This window comes from Zootermopsis nevadensis, unplaced genomic scaffold (assembly GCF_977971745.1).
Source record: "Zootermopsis nevadensis isolate Lab colony 2312 unplaced genomic scaffold, Znev_1.0 Znev_ptg000008l, whole genome shotgun sequence".
NCBI lineage: Eukaryota > Metazoa > Arthropoda > Insecta > Blattodea > Termopsidae > Zootermopsis > Zootermopsis nevadensis.
In genome coordinates, this window is record NW_028259140.1 from 13,609,892 (window position 1) to 13,632,564 (window position 22,673).

The 22,673-nt window shown below is 41.0% G+C and overlaps 1 protein-coding gene and 1 long non-coding RNA gene across 9 annotated transcripts in view; one reads left to right on the forward strand and one right to left on the reverse strand.

Annotated features, from left to right (window-relative positions):
- Positions 1-20,390, reverse strand: part of LOC110829301 (uncharacterized) — an 82,659-nt gene extending 62,269 nt beyond the window's left edge. The window contains exons 1-3 of one of the 7 annotated variants that reach the window (XM_022062894.2): positions 20,039-20,390; positions 7,031-7,315; positions 6,100-6,243 (exon numbers count right to left, since the gene is read on the reverse strand). In XM_022062894.2, coding sequence (XP_021918586.2) covers positions 6,100-6,243; positions 7,031-7,315; positions 20,039-20,375 — 766 coding nt within the window. In that variant the 5' untranslated portion in view covers positions 20,376-20,390. Of the gene's footprint in view, positions 1-6,099; positions 6,244-7,030; positions 7,316-11,242; positions 11,467-16,787; positions 17,347-18,943; positions 19,245-20,038 lie in introns of those variants that run through there. The other 6 variants (XM_022062888.2, XM_022062893.2, XM_087345157.1 and 3 more) reach the window with 6 other exon arrangements.
- Positions 12,295-22,281, forward strand: LOC147874468 (uncharacterized). Of its 2 annotated transcripts, none has more exons than XR_015534172.1 (3): positions 12,295-12,573; positions 20,998-21,316; positions 21,885-22,281. It is a non-coding gene; the product is annotated as an uncharacterized LOC147874468 (long non-coding RNA). The 2 variants fall into 2 exon arrangements; XR_015534171.1 differs by lacking the exon at positions 12,295-12,573 and adding an exon at positions 19,201-19,329.
- The last annotated feature ends 392 nt before the right edge of the window (positions 22,282-22,673 follow it).

The following is a 22,673-nucleotide window of genomic DNA, read 5'->3' on the forward strand; positions in this document are numbered from 1 at the left end:
ATACATTTCATGCATAAACTTCAATCCTACAATGTCGGGGTAGGGTAGTCTCGGTCTGGCGAAAATCACTAGATAAATGACAAGTCTAAATAGGTCAACGATCCACAATTCCACGCCACTTGAAATCTTCTTCAGCATTTTCCGGCTTTGACACTTCCCCATCAGAATTAAGCATATGAGCAAGGTGTTTTTTATCGTTCGATTTTAGTTTGCTTCACTATGCTTCAACTATCTTTGCAATTGTAATACCAGCAACAATATTGTCAAGAATTTTCACTTCATCTTTATGCACAAAGCAACATACTCCCATTAAAGAAGATGCCATGATTCAGAACCGACACACTTTTAGGGCACGAAAAATAATTAATTTTAATATGACACCGCGGAAGATCACCACTATATTGATGTCAATAAACAACTGCAGAACCGCGATCACGCTCTACTGGCGGAGCTAGAACTGACCGGATTAATAGGTCCACCTATATTAGCAAGGTCTCACCATTTTAAGCCAAGTCTGACCTAGTGGCCAATCACAACTCGCTGAGAACGGCATAAAACAATGCGGCAGAACGTTCTGGTATGAGATGCACGTTACACTTTCTCTATTTCATCATACTAACGAATAACAAAACGGTTTTGGATATTCATAGAAAGCCAGATGAATGAATAAATAAATAAATAATAAAAAACATGGTATTTGTCAAGGTTCAATAATTCATCCTCTGCTTTTACTAATAAATATAAATGATTTACCACCAGCTATTAACTATCAGTGTAAACCAATACTGTTTGCAGATGATACTAATATTATTATTTCACATCCACAAACTGTTTCCAAAATTGCATGAATTATGTCTTTGCTAGCTTGAACAAATGGATTAGGGCCAACAAACTCACATTAAATTTTGACAAGACAAATTTCATTAAATTTTGTACTACCAACAGAAATTGTGTCAATCTACGTATGAGGTATGACGATAAAACAATCAAGGAAAGAGAAACAATTTCTTGGCGTAAAAACTGACAGCAAAAACTGTAAAACACATATTCAATACACCATCCCTAAACAAAGTTCAGCATGCTTTGCTATGAAGACTGTTACATCCTCTCACAAAAACAGAAATTTTAAAATTAATCTACTTTTGCTTACTTCCAGTTGATCACGTCATGTGGAATTATTTTCTGCGGAAACTCAACAGACAGCAAAAATGTATTTTACATTCGAAATAAAATTATTAGAATAATGGCAGGCACTAAAGTGAGAGTCTTATGTATGAAAATTTAATACTCTTCCACTAGCTAGCAAATTCTTGCTCTCATTATCATCATCTATAGTGTACAACATAGAAAATCTTCTAACAAACTCAGACATCAACAATATAAGTACAAGATACGAATATAATCTTCATATGGAAAATACTGGAGTCAGCAAATATGAAAAAGGAGTTTACAATACTGGAATTAAGCTATTCAATAATCTTCCCCCACCCCCATTATAAAAAGTCTGAAGTTTAAACCAGCATAAAAAGAGTACCTTCTGTCTCACTCCTTGTACTGTATAAAAGAATTTGCCTCAACCCAAAATTCTCAGTTATTAAAAATACATGTAGCTAATAGTGATTATGCTTTTTTGTGTAATTACTTTTGCAGTAATACTGTAATTGACTGTAAATTACTGTCATAACTAAGTCATTTGTATTTACATTAGCCACAAGTGTTGTATTTGTGCCATAACACATTTACATCTTTAGCTTGGGCCTATAAAGGATCTATGGAAAGTAAATAAATTTTATTCTACTCTTTGCTATAGAAGAGTTGAAGAAATAATTGCAACAAAAAACTTTGAAAATGGCAAATTGTCATCACTCAATAAATATGTGGAAAAATGACTGGGCTAACAATTGGTGGTGGCTTCTGTTTTGATTTAATCCTCCACCAAAGTAATTAAAGGCTTGCATATATGATTAATTCATGCCACTATAAGGCCCTTCCTTCTTTAAACATAATGTCTTTATTCTTCATGTAGAGAAACATCTGCTATATACAATTGTACAAGAGTTCGTGTATTGTCTAAATTGAGTTAGTTACCATCGTCTTATGAATTGTATGATTTAATATGAATTAATTTCTTTGCCACTGATGATGACCTCTTGAGGTCAAAACGCGTTTGGGACTAAGTGTCTTTTCAAAGTGTAAACAGTTTTATTTGTGTGCATGATTTTAATTCATATTAAATCATACAATTCATAAGACGATGGTAACTAACTCAATTTAGACAATACACCAACTCTTGTACAATTAACGTCCAGTGTGGTATTATATAAAGTATGGTTTTATAAAGTGTGACCTTTTATGCTTTATAACAAACCATCGTCTTATGAGCTGTATGATTTAATATGAATTAATTTCTTTGCCACAGATGATGACCACTTGAGGTCGAAAAGCGTTTGGCACTAAGTGTCTTTTCAAAGTGTAAACAGTTTTGTTTGTATGCATGATTTTATATATTTAAGGTTAAAAGAAATCTGCTATATTTTGCAGATATATTTATGTGGTCTCAGAGACGCATCAAGAAATAATTTGTTGTGTCCTGCTCTTTCTGTTTCTTTCCCATCGATTTCATCAATATCCTGCCTTTGTTTTACAGTTTTTTCTAACATAGTGTCTTTGATGGCGTGTTTTCTGGTTTTCTGAAAAGACAAGTGGGTAGACTCCATATATTCTGCTAACCACCCTGTTCTCAAAAAGTGTCAACCTTATATGATTCCCTTAAAGAAATAAACAAACTTTCACACCTGTGGGTTTTTGTATGTTCATTGAATTTTCTGCATCACTGTCAGTGCAAGTATAATTATGTTCCTAGAGCTGTCAACTCCTTACGAACTTAAACAGAAATAAATTTTAGGTGTCTTTCCACATTCGCTGCATTCATCACAAGTTAAGCAACAATGTAAACCACATCCCTTGAGATTCCCATTTGGTGAGAGACGAACCAAAATCTCCATAGTTATTTGCATTCATTTTCTTCTTCTTATTTTTCCGGTTTAACAATGTTTGTGCCATTTCCAGTACCCTTTAGGGTCCCCAACTTTTTCAGTTGGCTTGATCTATGGACATTCGGTAGGACTCCTTGGACGAGGGATCGGCCCGTCGCAAGGCATTCATTTTCTTAAGCTCTATTGAAAGTTGCCTCTGAAATGTTACCAATTGATCTTGGTCATTTTGTCTACAACATCAATAAATATGTAAATGGATTTCATTGAATGTATGTTTGGGTTTTCTGCCTGAAAGTGATAACTTATTACATAAATGCAAATGATAGCATAATAGACGATGAGCAAGTGATAGTGATATTGTGTAATAAATGATAATGATTATGAAACTCAAAATGCATTTACGTTAACTTTTACAACATTAATCAAATATAAATAATACATTAAATAGTAGCACAATTTATGCTTGCAAGAATATTCAAATTCAGCGGCCACTTCTTCCCATGTTATTAATTTAAACTGTTTGACAATTTCTGTCACTCTGTTCCCAAAACAAAAGCCTTACACACATGGTATTAATTAGAATTTCACAATCAAAGCACTTGCACTTACTGTAACATTGAAAAACCTCAACAAGAACACTAATGCATGGTATTGTGCAACAGAAAAGATCGTCAGATGGTGGATAAAACATCTGCCTACTGTGTCAAGAAACTCGGATAGGTGCAGTGTGAACGAGGCCTACGAAATATCAACAGACACGGTCGAAACTACTTTAATATTCATTCGATAAGTCATTTTAATTAGTTGAAGTGTGGCATGGGCCAACAGAAATGTGATCAGTGAATAATGATCATGGAACCTAACAAATTCATTTTCTTTTTTTAGTTTTCACTCAAAGTGGCAAACAGTATTATTTTGAAGATTTCTGTCCTCTGAGTTGTCAGGCCATGTAGTATGGTAGATGTTTACCTACGTTTCAGAGGTCATACTGCCTCTGTTATCAGGGTGATGAATTGGGCCATTTGAGTGGAGAGGGCTAGGTTTATAGGGACCTGACAGTGAATGGAGTAGCCTACTCCTAGCCAATGGGAGCAGGTGTCAAATCAGGCATGGGTGGGGACCAATTTGTTGAGATGAACCACCCAGTGATACAAATATTGTGAAACTTTAATGGGGAAGCATTAAAACTGTGTAGAGTCAAGAGAAAACTGGCAACTGTAAAGCCAAATATGGGCTGTATAAATCTCTGGATGATCTTTAAAATCAATCTGGACACACCAAAATGTAGCGTGTGTTTTCAAATCTTAATCACTAAGTTAACACCAGATGAGCATTCTGATGCCGTGGTATGATTCACACCTACATATGGAGGATTTCTGTAATGTTCAGAAATTTTTCATAAAATATACAGAACTTTTCCTGTAATATAAAAAATGACTTAACAAATTATACAATTGCAGTTACATTTTTTCCTTATCAGTGAGCACTGAACATAGGCCTAGATCAAATCGCATCATATTCTGCATTTACAAAATCCTTTATCAGCAGTACATAAATAATGCAACAGGTATGAAATTACTCGGTGACTGTGGTAATTTTAATAGTTTCATTTAGATACTTGAGGTTCCCATGGTGATGTAGATACACAACAGTTCTTCACCATATGCACAAAACGGTCGTGTTCTACTATTGAATCAAACCAAAGAAATTCCGCTGAACACAAGGCTGCAACCACTTTGTTAGCAAGAACAGGAACTAACCAACTAACTCCTTGGTAGCAGAACCTTCAGGTCAAAAACTGATACACCAAAGCCGGCCATCGGATTCTATCCTGAGCTAACTCCATCCATTTACTATCCTCAAAGCCCATCTCCCTAAGATCCATCTTTATATTATCCTCTCATCTCCTTCTCGATCTGGATTTTTGAAGGGTCGTATTTTGGTTATGCTTCTACGTCCATGCAGAGTAATTAATCCAATCACAAAGATCAAATTAATGAATGTACAGTACAGTGCCGATTATCTGACATTCCATTTTTTTCAATTCAGCATGCAGTGGAATAAATCATTCTCCCCCACCACGCACCTACTACATTTTATGCTACAGGTGCACTATTGCAGGAGCCAGCTTAACCTTGCCTCAGTGAAGAGGATGAAAGCTCAGAAGCAAATACCCATTACTACTTTCTTCAAATTTTCATTTTCAAAAATTACATTGTTAAATACAATTTTTGTTAAAGAGATTTTTTTCATTGGTGGTGCACTGTACATTCTTCGCAATTTAATAAAGTACACTGAGTTATATTAACTGACATTTTTGATTGGGCGACAGTCCTTCGCCCCATTCAATTCGGATAATCGGGACCCTACTGCAGAGTACCAATTTCTTCTTGCTCACTTCCTTTTTCTTTGTTCTTTAACAAAGCATGATGCCATGACTGCTCATAATATTCGTTATTACGCGGTCTTTACGCGGAGTGCAATGCGAAAACGCATTATGAACTGGTTGTGTCCATCCGTCTGCCTAGTCGATTCAACTTTAAGTTGAATCCACTGGACAGATTTGCATTAAATTTGATGTGAAGGTTGTGCTGTTCTGCAAAGCAAGTTCAGCCGTCCCACTACACGCCATGTACGCGCTTTGGGGGAGAGGCGGTACAGCTCCTACTCATTCTCGACCTCGGCACTAGATGGGGGTGAGTGGAAAGGATCCCGGTACCCATTGGAGAGGAGGCTGGGTAAGCCCCAAAACCGGTCTGGACGCAGAGGTTAGAGGAAAAATCCTCTGCACAACCTCAAATTCGTGATTATAAATAATCTACGAGCTGTAATAAAATTACGGATGAGGCAAGTCGTAGGCATTGAGGTGCTGCTATCTGGTGGATCGAAGAACTTCTACATGCACTTTGCAAAGAACGCAGAAGAATATCACGTGCATTCCGGTACGGAACACACTTTCTGAGCTTGTTTGAACCGATGTGGGCATTTTTAGGTCTTCCGGTTCAACTGGTTTAGATAATTCCCGGCAGGCATACTCTGTGTGTTCGAAAGTGAGCTTAAAACTTGAATACCCGCTGGGCCGAACACGGCATTAATGACTTACCAGTCCAGTCTGCCGACCCGGTCACCCTGGGCTGCTGGAAAATGCCCATGAAGGCGGTGTCTGCGCAGGAAGGGCCTGCCATCGTAAGCTCTTGCGTATCTGGAATCTCGGTCTTGACATGCACCGGCTTCTCCACACAGACGGCTGCAACAGACCGAAACAGCATTCAGCCCTCAGTTCTTACAAATCTGGAAGAATTACTACTGAATACGACATCCCTCTGACACTGAATGCTTCGACGGACTGTCCTGAAGACAAGTGCGTGTTCCTACATCCAAACAGAGGTCCTCTGAACGACCATAACTTATGAGAATTTCTGCCAAACGGCCTTAATGAGATTTAAAAAGAGCCGTGCATTGCCTTGTGTTGTCGCGGTTCTGGCAAGTGCTTCTCCCTCGTATCGGGTTAGATCTGCGGTTAAGTTTCCAAAAAGATTATAACATTCCTTACTTCCTTGTCACAGTTCATTGCCTCCTGGTTTTTATAAAATCTGTGAAAATGCCCACAACACATTGCGCCGCCAGCAGTCTCCAGTGTACGGCAGTTTTCGAATAGGGCATGCAGTGGAAGTCACATTTTGTGAGTTTCCGAGTTGCCGCTCCCAGCGGACTTATCGTGGAGCGCTATTAGTACCAACTATCGTAAAAAAACATTCATTACAGACTACCAGAAGAGTAACTGAGCAAGAAAATTAACACGTCAGCCAGCATCCGGTACAACAACAACGCAGAAGACCACCTCCTAGTGCAGACTGCGATTACAGCAGCAATCAAGTTGCAACACAGCACTTCGCGATCAGTATTAGCACTGCTGCTAGTCATTTAAATCAAGCCCAGTCATCATTTACCTCATTAATCGTCAGTGAGCCGTGACTGATCTCGGAAGCCCTTCATTTGGGGAGAACCAAGCACATTAACTGCACATGTATTACCTTGGTTTGACGGGCGAATGTGGAAACGATTAACACGCTCAGCTATCACCGTCCGCCATCGTGCGAATTCGACGGCGTCAATGTCGGGCGCGTGGTTATGGTTGACGGTGACGCGCGGGTCCCCGAAATCGGGGCTCGTGAAAATACTGCCCTTACACTGCGTGGACCGCTGAACACAGCGCCACCGGATTTTGTCTCCGATGGCTTTGTGCTTGGTGTACATGAACCCAAGGTGGATCACCTTGTGGTGCCCCTTGTTGGACTTGATGACCTCGAGACTCGTCACTGCGAACAAGCAAAGAGCAATACCCAAAACTACCTGACAGTCATTTACAATTGCTCTTTCTTTCTGCACGTGACCTACGCAGGCGCACCGCGGTCTGGTCTGCAATGCCATCTCTCATATCGTCCCGTAACCAACAGACAACTGTCTCTCGCTAGAGCCACACACACTGCGCAGATCGAGTTCTGTTGCCACATGTAAATACTTTAATTACAGCGTGTAAAATGTTCAAAGTAAGTAAAATATTTCGCGGCTTAAATCCGGAAACTGCTGTTACTTTCGACTTCAGAGATCGGACATAAAATGTCAGTGTACGGTGTTAAAAGGGGTACGACGAAAAAATTCTTACACAATTACAATGACGCGTATCTTCGGCCGATGAATGAAGGACGTAGCGAAGAGTCGATGCGGCAACAAAGGCAGTTCAGAAACTGCAATGTCTGTGTCGCTACAGCTGAGATATGCCATTCAAGAAGCATTTTAAATCTACGTGCCTTTCTGACTACATGGAACAGAATCCTTCTCGAGAAGCTGATAGTAGTCTGAAAGAAATTATTCGATTTTTATGAAAACCGAAGGTTTGTTAGTAAATTCACAACAGTCCGCCACTATACTCCAAAGATCCAATACAATCCATCAACACCGTCACTCCATTTTTAAGATTCACTGAACATCACGCCCGAGCGGTTAGCGCCTCGTGATTCGTATTCGGGAGGTCCAGGTTTCAAATATCGGCCCGGAAATATATTGTATGAAATATTTCTCCCTTTCCCAGGTCACTTTGGGCAAAAGCAATTACAGTACCGTAAAGTAGGCCACGTCCCATGTCGTAGATTTACGGCATGTAAAAGAACCTTACGAGCATGATACGAGATGTTTCATAAGCCAAATTCACCGGCCATTTCTCACACCCTAGTCTCCTGATTCAATGTTAGATGGCTCTGGCAATCAAATCAGGATTGAGTAGAAATCGTGCAGAGGCAGTGGGTCGGTCATTTCACTGCTCACAAATGCACACTCCAAGACTAGGACACCTCCGTAGAGACGGCCAAGACCCACACCGGGTTGTAGAGCCACTGATGATAAAAGTAGGCCACGACAGGTTCTGTTCATATCTGTTCCAGTTCGTGGCTTAACTTATTAATAATAACAATCTTCACATTAGACGCAACAGATTATGAAAATAATCGTCATAAGACTGCATCGACTTTAATCTTCTTGTGACTTCAAGGATGCTTAATTTGTTACTTTCGTTCCTAAATACTCAAACTCTGCCACATTTTCGACGAGTTTATTCGCTAACTTTATGTTATCACTCTTCCCGCATTCTGATGACGAAACAAGAGCCATGCACTTCCATAGAGACCACACGTTATCTAAACGCGTCTGCTATAGGTTATCCTATTTGCTTTAATATACAGGATATCCGAAAAAGAGTGCACACATTTTAAACATTTTTATTGAGAACATGAACAGAGCTAGGAGAGTACAGTTTTCACCACATGAAACAGCAACTCAGAAAGTTTTTTCCCCCATCTTTCTCAATTTCACTGCACTTCGACCTGAGCTCGTGTTCTTCATCGCACAATGTCCATCCGATATTCAAATGCCCGGAAAGATTGTCACATATTTGAGGCGTGATTCCTTTCACAGAATGGACGATGCGGTTTTTCAAATGTTGCAAACAACTGACGTGTGCGGTACACCTGGTCCTTTGTGTACCCCCAAAGGAAGAAATCCATGGGCGTTGAATCCGGCGATCTTGCAGAGCATGCAACGGCCTCACCTCTTCCAAACCAACTTGTGGGAAACGTTGCGTGGGGAGAAAACTTTCTGAGTTGCTGTTTCATGTGGTGAAAACTGTACTCTCCTAGCTCTGTTTCTTTCCTCAACAATTTTTTTTAAAATGTGTGCACTATTTCTCGGACATTCTGTATAATGGCATGCGGTAGATCGTAACAGATGTACCACTTTACAGAGTAAACCATAATTGCTGTTAACCACATTTGAAAATAAATAAGAGTTTTATAGTTTGATGAGAACATTCTATTCACTGAACCAATCTTTCTGTAAAAGGGGACCTTTTTATAAACAATATCAAGTCGAGTTTGGCGTTACTTAAATCAGAGGTTGTAGTGGGCTATTACAGACCCAAATTCCACTTTTACATTTAACCGAAAACCCTTATGCAATTTCTATGATGAAACATGCGGATTACAGACAGAACCTCGTCACTGTGAGCTGCTGCAATCAAGATACTACGAGGCCATGAAATGCCCATTTAAAAACAAATAAGGCATGTTACGTTTCTGTAAAATGCAGAATCGAATAAGCTTACAGTTGTATCCTGTAAGATCCTTAATGGGGCACTGTCCCAGCAAATTTTTCAGGCCATATGAATCACTTCAAGAAGCACATCTCATTTCCATATGGCTATTATTATATATTTATTTAGTGTTCTGTCTGACGACAGGTCCATATGAACAGGATCCCTCCATCCTTTTCTCGGACTGGGACCTGTTCATATACGTTCTTGGCAGATGATCCAGAAGTGGTTTGCCATTGCCTTCTTCTGTGTGTGAATGGAGTAATTGTTGGGATGCCACGGAGGAAACCTCCGTGTTGCCTAGACCACGGTCTTGCCCAACACAAGTTATAAATTCGGGCGCCGCCGGGAATCGAACCAGGGACCCCAGGATTACAAGGCCAGCGTTCTAACCGCTAGACCACCGTGGCGGTTCCATATGGTTACGGTAACTTTAAAGTTGTCCCACCGTAGACAGATTTAAAATGGCTGCCCACTAATTTTTTCTTCCTTTGACGATCTACATGTTCTGCCCATCGTTACTTCTTGGACGATAACGCCCTAAATGACAAACGTACGTCGCAACCGAATAGTTACAATAATTCTGCTTCGTGTTTGGGATATCTCGAATTCAAGTCTCGGTATGAAGGCCGGTTAAATTGACTGAGACTTCTCGTGATTTTCCTCAGTTAATCAAAGCAAATGCCGGGGTAGTATCTTAAAATAGGCCACGAACGGTTAATTCCATATCCTTTCCAGTTCATCATTCACCAATCCTTCAACGCCATAAAATCCGAACCGTTGTCAGCATCGTTAAATACACAACTACTAGTAATTTTAAAAAAATTCAAACGTTCCTAGCTGACTAATTTCCATAATTTACAATTTTACATTTTCACCGCTGATTTAACGCTTCAGAGGAACGTGTAGTCCACATCTTCAGGGTTTCTCTTCTATCCTAAAGATGTCGTTCCGAAACGACGATAAAATTTCCAAGCCTATAACTACGGCGTCACACAACTCACAGGAGCACAACAGACAATGTATTGTAAGCTACCGATCCTACTTATCTGTGACAGTTTAGCTTGCATAGGCCCATCATCCATGTTTCTTGACAAAGTTCTTTGTAATGACAGCAAAACTGAGGACTCGTGCGTATTATATGCGACTATAAGTCGTGGCATATCACAAAATGTTCCGGTTAGTTCTGCAAATACGAAACTCCTTGATTTCAGACCTCAGTCGCGAGTGTAAGAACAAGTGTCATATGAAAATAGTCATCACTGTTTCAGATTTCAGAATCTGTAAGGGAGGGGGCTTAGCCTCATCGCCCCAATGCACACTTCGCCACTAACAACACAGCACGATGCACGTGGACTGACTGGGACTCGAACCCGGCTAGTTTAGTGCAGTGGGTTGTTGCTGTTGGCTGACGTAGTCGTACAGAAAACGGCTTCGAGCGCCGTGCGCTGGGTGCCATGTTGGCAGCAAAGAGAGAGAGATAGAGGGAGAAAGAGTGACATTACAGAACACGTGACATTGCAGACCAAACCGATCGAAGTCAGAGCGGTGCCATTTTGTGCCTTTGTCTAACAAATGAACAACACAACGCACAAATACTCACTGTTTCCAGTAATGTGTGTGAGTCTTTCTGCAAGATCGGTACTTGCAATCACAACGGTTTATTCACATACAGCACTGCAGCTCGGGTTCCAAGGATGCAGCGGGGACGAACTCAACGGCTTACGGAGGGGGAAATGGAAGCGGCGGGAAGGATAAGGTGAAATAATGGCAAAGCGTACAATCACGCACGAAAGCAGGACTATCGCTTCCCAATCGGGCCGCCGCTTGGCAGGGAAACGATACACATTCAATGAATACCTTAAAACAGTGTTTCAGATCAATTTGCTTTGCAACATTTTGCTTGAATCTGGTGTACCTAAGAAGCCAGTTAAAACGTGTTTAATTGAAACGTCTAGCAAAATTCATGTATGTATTTTGCCTTAGAAAATGCCATCAGGAGAGTCCAAGAAAATCAGGGGGGTTCAGAACTGAATGGGACACATCAGGTTTTGGTCTGTGATGATGATATTAGTCTGTTGGGAGATAATGTCACTATAAAAGCGAACATAGAAGCACTCTTAGCTAGTAGGGATGTTGGTCTAGAAATAAATTAAGAAAATACAAAGTACATTATCATGTCTCGGCATCAGAATCCAGGACAGAACCAGAATATAAGGATAGCAAACGAATCGCTCGGAAATGTTAAAAAATTATTAATTGGGGACGACACTAACAAGCCAGAATGACGTTCATGACGAATCTAGAGCAGATAATTTAGAAATTGCTTGCTATCTATCACTCATTCCTAAATCTTTGGTCCTTTTGTCTCATAAAAAAAAAAAAAATATACAGAAGTATAATTTTGCCATTTGTTGTGCATGGGTGCGAAACTTGGTATCTCACTTCGAGGGTCTTTGAGAACACAGTGCTGAGGAGGACGTTTGGACCTAAAAGGGAGGAACGTGGATCATGGAGAAATGTTGATGATGACGAGCATCACGGCCTGTACTCCTCAGCTGATATTGTCAGGGTGATTAAATCAAGGAAGATGAGGTTGAGGGGGGCGGGGAAGGGGTGTTTACAAGGTATTGGTTGGGAGGCCTGAAGTGAGGAGACCGCTGGGAAGACCTAGGCGTAGGTGGTAGGAAAACGTGGCCGTTTGTGTGAAGTTGTCCTTGGTACCGGAGAACCGAAGTCCAGGCGGTTGACGAGATCAAATATTTTTATACTTTCGCGCGAATACCTGCAGTTCGCTGTGCTGGCCGTGCTGTACTTGGAAGGCAGTGTGCTCTGCATCTCATGACGATGGCAGAAACGATGGCGGACGCATTCTTTGGGATATGAAGCACAACAGTTTAATCGGATGCTTGTGGACAATGAATGGAGAAAGAAGCATGTACTTCTTAAAATGTTATTTCCAACGTTATTATTAATATTTGTTTGTAAAAACTGATCACATTAGATTAATAAAATACTGCAGTATACACTGTGCAGTGCTGAAGTTGAATTATGTATGCACTAAAGCAGTGGTATTCAACCTGGGGTACGCGAAGACATCTTAGGGGGTACGTGAAATTTAAAAAAAATTATTATTTTATGATAGACACTGAATAATCAGTAATGTAATTTATTTAATTTATTTTAGATGTAGATTATATGCTATTGTTGTAGAGAGGTTGGAAAGGGAGAGTGTTAGAGTGAGGTTGTATTGTGAGGAGACTGTTGGAGGTTGTATTGTGGAAGAGTGTTGAGGAGAGTTTGAATCAGGATGTAGAAGTGAGTTGTATTCGATATGCTGTTGCGGACATTGGTGGAGTCGAGTGAGTGGAGCCAACGAGAGGTCTGGTGCGACGCCGAGTAAGGACTGGTCGGTATAGCTCCTCTCTTCCTTGACCTCGGCACTAGATGGGGGTGAGTGGTCAGCATCACGCCCCGGCCGGCTTTACCCCCGGGAAAGGACCCCGGTACGCATTGTAGAGGAGGCTGGGTGGGCCCCAGAGCCGGTCTGAACGCAGAGGATAGAGGAAAAATCCTCTGCCCCGTCGGGGATCGAACCCCGGTCGCCCAGTCCGTAGCCAGTCACTATACTGACTGAGCTATAACTTGAATTATACACCAACAACTTTGGGGGTAAAAAGTTGAAAAGAAATTATATCTGGGGGTACGCGAACAAAAAAGGTTGAATACCACTGCACCAAAGGATGGAGCTTTAAAAACCAGCAAAATTTGTTCTTTGCATAAACAGCTCTTCTGGATGACGCATTTTTACTCTTTGATGGTTCCATTTTTGCCCTCTGGTCTGCTCTTACAGCTGTTAATTTACGTACGTCCAGTTTTGTTACACTCTCCAAATCTCTAATAACACTGTGCAGTAATGTTATTGCTTTGACAACGTGTACAGCATTTTCTTAGAGCAGCCTTCCTTTTCCTAACAATTAACATTTCACAGAAACACTTTCCGACAGCTGAAGATCAAGTTTCGCTGACCACGACGTGATAAATACCGACGTTGAACGCGTCTTAATCGCCTGTTGCGTCCTCCCACGCAGGACACGTCAAACGATTCGTTCGCTTGTGATCGCTTACGTACGACGCGTAGGTGAGTTACGAATTGATTGAGCGAACTAGATGCAGCTAGCTCAGAATAGAGTCCGGTGGCGGGCTTTTGTAAACACGGTGATGACATGCCGAGCTTACAATCGACTTTCCAAATAATTTCCTGCACCACAGAGCGAGTCCAACGCATATCTGGGTATTCCAAGTGGTCTCTTTCCTTCAGGTTTTGCCCAAGCGTGCTAGATTTCACGACCATTTCATCATTATTGGCATTGTTCATCCTGACGATACACAGCGAAAATGCAATTTGATATCTTAGCCACTGTGGTCTAGCGGTTAGAGCGCTGGCCTTGTAATCCTGGGGTCTCGGGTTCGATTCCCGGCGGTGCCCGAATTTATAACTTGTGTTGGGCAAGGCCGTGGTCTAGGCAACACGGAGTTTTCCTCCGTGGCATCCCAACAATTACTCCATTCACACACAGAAGAAGGCAATGGCAAACCACTTCTGGATCATCTGCCAAGAACGTATATGAACAGGTCCCAGTCCGAGAAATGTATGGAAGGATCCTGTTCATATGGACCTGTCGTCAGACAGTACACTAAATAATAATACCCCCTGAACAGACATTGCAGGTTATGGGATGGTAGGTCCACTTGAAGCCTCAGACCAGCGTTACTGTCTCTTCCACGTGGCGGAAGTCTAAAACATTCCCCGTTGCTTCCCACAACACACGAAATCATCAGACTATTAGGTCTATTGAAAATATGTGTACGAGTATGCATGCGAACCTTTTATTCTTTTCGTTTACGTAAAAACGTAACTCCCTGGTAGCAGAACCCGCGGGTCCAACGCCGACAACACCAAAACTCGCCACCGGCCACGATCCTGAGCCAACTCCATCCATTTACCATCCTCACTGCCCACCTCCCTAAGATACATCTTGATGTTATCCTCCCATCAACTTCTTGGTCTGTCCAGGATTTCTCACCAAAATTCTGTATGCACCCCCGTCGGCCCACGAGTGCTACATTTCCAGCCCATCGGAGCCTCTTACATTTCGCCATTTCACTACGTCAGGTGACATGAACAATTCACGCTGCTCATCGTTATGTAATATTACAAATTTCCTACTTATTTAATTACATTTCATACACAATGTTGTCACACGGAGAGTATTGTGCAAACGCCCGTAACTCATAGAAGACTGTAAACCCCACAGTTTCTCCGATAAACTGTTCACACGTGTAAGAACCACCAAACCGGCTGTCACCATGAGAAATACGTTGTGAGTATTTTTTGGTGGGTCGTATTTTCAAAACTGTCACGTACATAAAAATTTAATTTCTTTTTAAAGTAAATGTTGCAGTTAAACTCGGATTTTTTTTTCAGGAGCCCTACAAATATAAATGCCTAATGACGACAGAAAGTAGTGCATATTTCTTCAGAATATATCTGAATGCCACTGTTTGTTTTGTGAAACTTCTCCGGCAAATACGCAATTTTCTTTGTGTACTTCGCATGCTGTTTTTTTTTTAAAAACCTTGTGATTATTTGGCGTCGGAAGTTTCAAATTTAGATTATTCACGTGCTGCAGATGTTCACTAAAATGCAAAATCGGATTTCCAATCAGTCACCAAACTTCACAGTTCTGTTCTACATTTCTAAGAACAATTCCACTTCATTCGACAAGATTACACACGCGTCTCTAGCATATCCCCTTTAGTACGGCAACTTTAAATCTGATTCCATACGTGCCAAAATCAATTGATATTGACGGTGATTCAAGCCACTCGGTTTGACAAGATATATTGCTGACACTACAGTAATCATCATGCGTTCGAAAGCAATGCTTTGTGCAAGTGATCATTCTTTTATGACCACTCCATCTGTAAAAGGTATTTAATTAATTAAAGGTTAATTTTCTTGGCCAGCATATGGCTTGTCACATATAGTCGGCGCAATAGTTTTTGGCCGGTGGAATTTTCAAGGGGAAGGCTGGGAGCGAGTCTCTTGTGCGATAGTGTAATGTTTCGTCTGCCTCCAAACAAAAGAAATACGCTGGCCGTGCCACCTCAGGTACACAGACTAGGCCCGCCCGCCAGCTTCTCCACCGTCCAAAACTACTACGCCGACTATACTGCAAGGTCGTGCAAAATTATGCCCGGGAGGTCTCCGAATTAATACTCAGTATCTTGTGTGAATCTAGAACTCTGTACGCAGTGATTACCATGATATGGAACAATTAATGTTAAGGAACTGCCCGCCATTTTTGGAACCCTAAGTTAATTTACCATGTCCACAACAGCCCACTACTGACCTCTATCTCAAGTCACTCTTTCCCAGTAGAAAACCATTCTTTAAGATCCATTTTAATATTATCTCCTCCATGACCGACGCCTTGGCTTCCCGAGAAGTCTGTAACTTTCAGGTTTTCGGACTAAAATTGTAGATGCAGTTCTCAATGCTCCAGTGCGTGTTACATGTCCGCCCATCTCATTCTCCTTTATTCGAAAATTCTAATAACACTTCTATTTGGTTAAGACAAATAATAACTCCTCACTGTGACATGTTTCTCTCATCCTCTCTTTCTTATGTCCAAATACTCTCCTCAGCGCCCTGCTCATTCAAAGTGAGATACGAAAAATGTTATAAGCACACAGAACAGGCAAACTTACAGAAAGATAAAATAATAACGAATGTCAACAGGAACTTATTGAATTCATTATTTTGATTTGATAATGTTGTTTCTAAAATGTCGAAGTCTGCCACATTTCCGAAGGATGTACAGTCAAACCTCGGTTCACGAACTTAATTCGTTCCTGAAGGTCGTTCGTAAACCGAAACTATTTTCCCCATAGGAATTAATGTAAAATGGATTAATCTGTTCCTGGACCCCAGATGATTGCTTATTTAAAATTTTACAACAGTACTTTGTGCACAAGTTCTTAACACAAAATCAATGGAAACCATTAAATCTATCACAAAAAAAGATAAACACAACACTAAGCAGATCAAATATAGACGAAGACTTAATTTAGTTTTACCGTACCTGTATGGAGGAGAGTTGACGGAGTAAGTGGAATTGAAATGTTATTGTTTGGAAGGGGATTCTTTTTCCTTTTCCTGTCTCTTGGCACCACTCGACTCTGTATGCCACTTCTTTTCTTAAATTTCTCAAACCATCCTCTGCTAGCTTTGAAAACATCAGTATCATCACTCGTACCAGGATATTCTTTTACCAGGTCATCATGCAATCGCCTTGCTTTTTCACAAATCATACCCTCAGAAACACTGTTGCCAGCTAACATATTGTCGTTTATCCAAATTAGCAACAATTTCTCCACTTCTTCAATCGTCTGTGATCTTTGTTTAGTAATAATTGACACTCCTCTTGCAACATCGGCTTTCTTGATTGTCTCTCTATTTTTAAGAATAGTACAGATAGTTGATTTCGCCATCCCAAACTGAGTAGCAAGATCAGAGACACGAACACCATTTTCATGTTTCGCTATGATTTCTTTCTTAACATCTATCATGATATTGGTATTTTTTCTTTTCACTTTGCTGGTATCACTGTCTTTCTTTGGCCCCATGGTGTCCTATTTAATAATTTATATAAAAAAAACACAAAACACACTGAAATACAAGAGAAGGCACAGTGAATTCGAGTGAACGAAAGCTACACAGCAACTGACGCTCTCGCCGATTGGTGTTGCTGACTCGGGGAATTTTCTTCTTCTACGAATACTGCCGAAGCTGATACTCCCAGCTTATCGCTCCACGATGTTGACGGCCTGCGTGTACGTAACTCGAGACTCAGTACGTCACCCGAGACGCTTTGTGCTCAGAAAATTTGTTCGTAAACCGAATTGTTCGTGATCCGAGGCGTTCGTGAACCGAGGTTTGACTGTTATTAGTTATGATTTTATAGTAGACCTGGAAACCAGAAATAGCCGGAAGGCCTACTTAGTTCCCTCCGCGTTTATTTCTAAACCATAATCTTTACCAAAATCTAACAGCGTTTCTGTGTGTTTCCGGAGGCCCGTCGAAGTTTTCACTCCGATACATTAACAAAACAACATAAGCCTATACCTTATTCATGTTAAATCTTTCCACGCGAAAATTATATTTCGCTCACTTATTGCACGAGACCTTTTCCCATCTTCCGCAGAACCAAACAGTGGTATCACATTTCAGTTGTGAGAATAAACAATTAAAATAGAAAATTAGTGTAGTTGGGATATTCACACTTGCATTTACGTCAACACCTCTATCTGCACTTTCTTTAATTCTGCGGAGACGACACTTTATATCCACAGGAAATTAAAAATTGATAAACGACTCTGTTAAGCCTACTAACATCCTAAAATAATCGCAAATCGGACTGAATTATCTCTAGTTCGCACACACACGGGTAGGCCTAGACGTTAACACGCTAATTATCGTTTTCCTCAGCTTTATAAACATGAAATGTCGGTATAGGCCGCTTATATGCAAATAGGATGTTACACCCTCTCCTGAAAAATTAATCAAGACGTACTGGGCTGCGTGCGAATCGGTTTAGGTTTAAGCGGACAAGAAAACCAACAAATGAATGTTAAACTCAAAGTCTACTTTCAGAAACGGCTGTTTTAAAATAATATAAACTTCTGAAACTGGAGCAATATTTAATGTCACTACACTAGGGGCAGGTAAAACAGAAAAACCGGTTTCAAGAGAAATCTTTAATGGTGCCGGAGGTAGCTCAGTCGGAAAATGAACTGTGCTGAGGGCTACATTCCCGGCATGGGCAGCCATTTTACTCTTTGCCAGCGCGTCCAAACCGGCTCTGGGGCCCCACATACCTTCCCATCAAACTGTATCTGGAGGGCTTTCCCTGCGACAAAAGCTGCCAAGGAGAGCAGCTGACCACTCACCTCCATCTAGTGTCGACATTATGAATGAGTAGAACTATAATTTCACCCCCCCCCCCCCCCACTCGTGGCACAGAACAGAGCATATATTGTAATCGCAAAGAACAAAAAAAATTGTACTCTGCAACTACTACTGGGTACGAGAGAGCAACGTGGGAACGTTTATGGATCTCGTTTAATTCCGGCCTAACGTCTTGAACACGTCGGTCACATATCATGATAAGTATTGTCTGAATTTACTACTAAGAACGCAATTCTTATGTACTACACGCACGCACCACAACAAACTCACCTTGACGAACGTTCCACGGCTCCACACTCGTGGTTCGACGCGATTTCCGCTTCCTGTAAATGTGGTTGCTGTTGGCATTGGTCCTCCATGTTCTAAGCACAGCTTCTCTTTTCTTGAAAATATTGCCAACAGTTGTTTTTGAAATTCCAAAATCTGCCGCGATAGATCGATGTGATCTGCCTTTACCTAGTTCGTCAAGAACCAATTTCTTCTTCTCTATTGATAATTCAACAGAACACTTTTTCTCGCACGACGCCATGGCAGAAACACGAAACAGCTGTTTCAGATCCTTGCAAAGCATTTAGAAAGAAGATATAACATTTCACAGTGTTTAAAAAGCAGCAAGAGCAGGACAAATTCCACATCCAGGGCAGTGATCGATACAGGTTTGTAACATTTTCCTGTGCTCATGGTTATGGCAAACAGCTGACTAGCGCGAGAGAGAGGGGGGGAGGGAGGGGGGGAGAGAGAGAGAGAGAGAGAGAGAGACGGAAATATTGCTCGAAGACCCCGCGACGGGTCGTTGTTTAAAAACAAGGAATATAATATCCTCCAGAAAAATCCAAACTTCTTTCGCTGCGTAATTAGCGTTGGGACCGAACCGGTCTAGAGACACACGGAAACTCATAATTCTCGGTTACGTATATTATTTCTTATGATGCAATATGCAACTAAAAGGAGAGATTGCTGACAATCTGTAATTACGATTACAGACAGTACTGCCTGACAGCAGCAGTATTATGATGACGATGATGGTAATAATAATAATTCAAGCAAAAATAATTCCAGTAGTTATAGGGGCAACAGGAACTGTCTCCAGGTCGCTCAGGAAATATTTGGCCAACATTCCGGGCGAACACGACGTCAGAGAACTTCAGAAAACTGCCATTTTGGGAACTTCATACATCACTCGAAAGACGCTGTCGTAAAATAAAATAATATAATACATGTAATACATATTAAAAACAAAATGTATCCCGGAAATAGCTGCTGCCCTATGTACCTTAGGGACAACGTTTTTCTCGGGTGCACAGAAGTAAATACCCTATAAAGTGGTGAATAAATGGAATAATAATAACTGCGGGCTAGACTCACCATGGCCTGCAATCGTCCAATGACCCAACAGACAATGGCTCTCTTCGTTTTCGAGGTGTCTTTTTTTGTGATTTTCTGCTATTCTTATAAAACTGTTGGTTACGGAAATCCCATGCACAGTCCAATTTATATCCCCACCAAACAAAAGACAAACATAGCAGAAAAGTTTATTGGTCTTGATACAGCCTGCCAGCCAGTACCTGTTGTACCAGTAGCGTTGGAACTTTTGTCTCTGTTTCCCATCCAAGTGCGGTGTCGGCCTACGGTATAATTGGCTGCACACTTTGGACCACGTTGAAAACGGTCTAGCCCTCAGTACACTGCCTGTTTCGAACATTGTGTAATTGTCTGTGGAACTAGTCTCTCCAGCCTACTGCGCATGCTCGATACGCCTACAATCTTGCCGGATAGGCTCTGCTTTTCGCGGAAATACCAACTGTTTAATGTATCGACAGTTCACATGTGGGGAAACTTTGTATTTGATAAACAATAGCTGCATAAAATTGTCAATCAAAACATCAGTGGTAATAATTGTAGTGCGAACATTATTTTCGACACTGCGGCATGTTCTAAGTACGACGTCGGAAAAGTAAACAGAACTTCTAAGACATATCTGTTATTCGGCAAATGACGTTTCCAATCTCAAGTGTAGTATATTTTTTATTTTTAACTCAGGAGAAGAGGTTACAGCTCTACACTCTGAACATTATCAACAACAAAAAGGTACTGCGATGTTGCCATATTTACATTCCTGTCAAACTACGGTGAGGGAGAGACAAGTTCAGGAGGAAACTGGAAAAAAACAGCCCTTTTTCGCTGTCATGTCAACGTGGTAACATCGCCGTAAGACTGCAATGCCGTAAGGGCTCGTCCTAGATAAAAATATCCCAACACTTCAGCAAATAATTTCCAACAAATTTTCCCTCTTCAAATTTTTCCCGTATTTTTTATATGAACAGGTTCTACGGCTGTGGACTTACGGGACATCCACATAATACAAAAAAGTAAAAGTACTTCAAGAGAAAAGTAATCTTTTCGAACAACGACCCGTGGTCCAAGCAAAGGCGGGAGGGCACATCAACGGCGACAAACTCGAGGGAGCTCTGGCACAACCGCAGTGGGAACGGAGTTCAGTGTTCCGATGGTATACTGCGTTCCAGCGTTTTTGGCCGCTGAGCTTTGTGAATTGGAACCTCGGAGCGAGTCGCTTACCAGAGGTTTGCTGGAAGGGATGGCAGCAGGCCGCGTACAGTACACTCCAAATAAAATATCACTACGGTATGTAACATAGGAAAGTCGATTTCACTACACTACACATCACTAGAAAATTAACACTGCAGAGAGTATTAGATAATTTTATCTTCTTCACAACTCTTTGGCCCTCTTCCAAATTATTCACTCCTCACAGACCATCGCTTTCTGACATCACTCGATTCATCTCTGCCGCTGTTTCTGTCCACTCCTTTATCTTCAATTATAACACGTTCAATAGCGTTTTCGATTATGTCTTCTTGCTCATAAAAGATTTGTTCTAATTTTTCCACATGTCAACATACATTCTCCCAGTCCTCTTGCCCAGTTTCTTCGAATCTCTGGCGACATAAATGCTCGACGTCCTTAATTTTAAAAGTTGTGTTCTTGATTGCGACCCATTTTACATCTGCCAAAATAAATTCAATGGGGTTTAAATCGGGATAGTACAGCGGAAGTCTGAGCACAGTACGTTCTTTGTCTGCTAAAATCTAATCAATCACGTAATATTTGTGCTTTGACTTATTTAATTTCATTAAATCGTACAGTTGAGCTTTCAACACTTTGTAATAAAAAATGTTATGTTTCTTTCCAGTAGCCAGGCTTTCATTTCGTCCTTCATTGAGTGGTCCGCATACTGGGCCCTTCCTACAAGGTCACCGGCCATAATCGGTGGATCCAGTTCTAGTACGTTCGAGCAAATGCACTATAAGACTGCAGTCAGCATTCCGCAGGAGGCAGTCTGCTGACGCACAGGCCTACGCACAACAAACTGCAGCCTAGGACCCCAAATTGAGAACAGCAGCAACAAATAGGATTTCTAGTTATAATTACTTCTTTGCTTTATACAAAATTCCTTAATTGCTCGTGTTATAAAATGTCCCTTGGTATTGTATAGATGACAGTTTCTCACTGCATCTTCGTCGGTGATCACGTTCATGTTTAAAATTATCTATACTGACAGTTTTCTCATTAAAACATATTTTTTGTTATGGGGTCTCCTTAATTTGACAAAGATCCTTTGTCTGTGAAATCCGGCCTCAAAACTTGACGATGGAAAATACGTTCGAAAAGGGAAACAGCGAAAAAGTTATGACAGCAACTGAAAAATATATGATATCGCTTTGTGGATAAAAAATGTATATTCGTTAATTCGGATAGCCTTTATATTACGTTCAGTTTGAGATTGGTCTCTGATATTAAAGCCTGGTGTACCTGGCGTCAGTTCTCGTACGAGTTGGCACTAGCACGAGATTCCGTACGAGAACCACTACTGTGCGTTAACTTCCAGTATTCCATATTCAAATTACAAATCGAATCGAATGGTTCTGTGCATGTTTTGTTATTATTACAGTAATTTTATCGTTTTTAAAACGCACTTTCT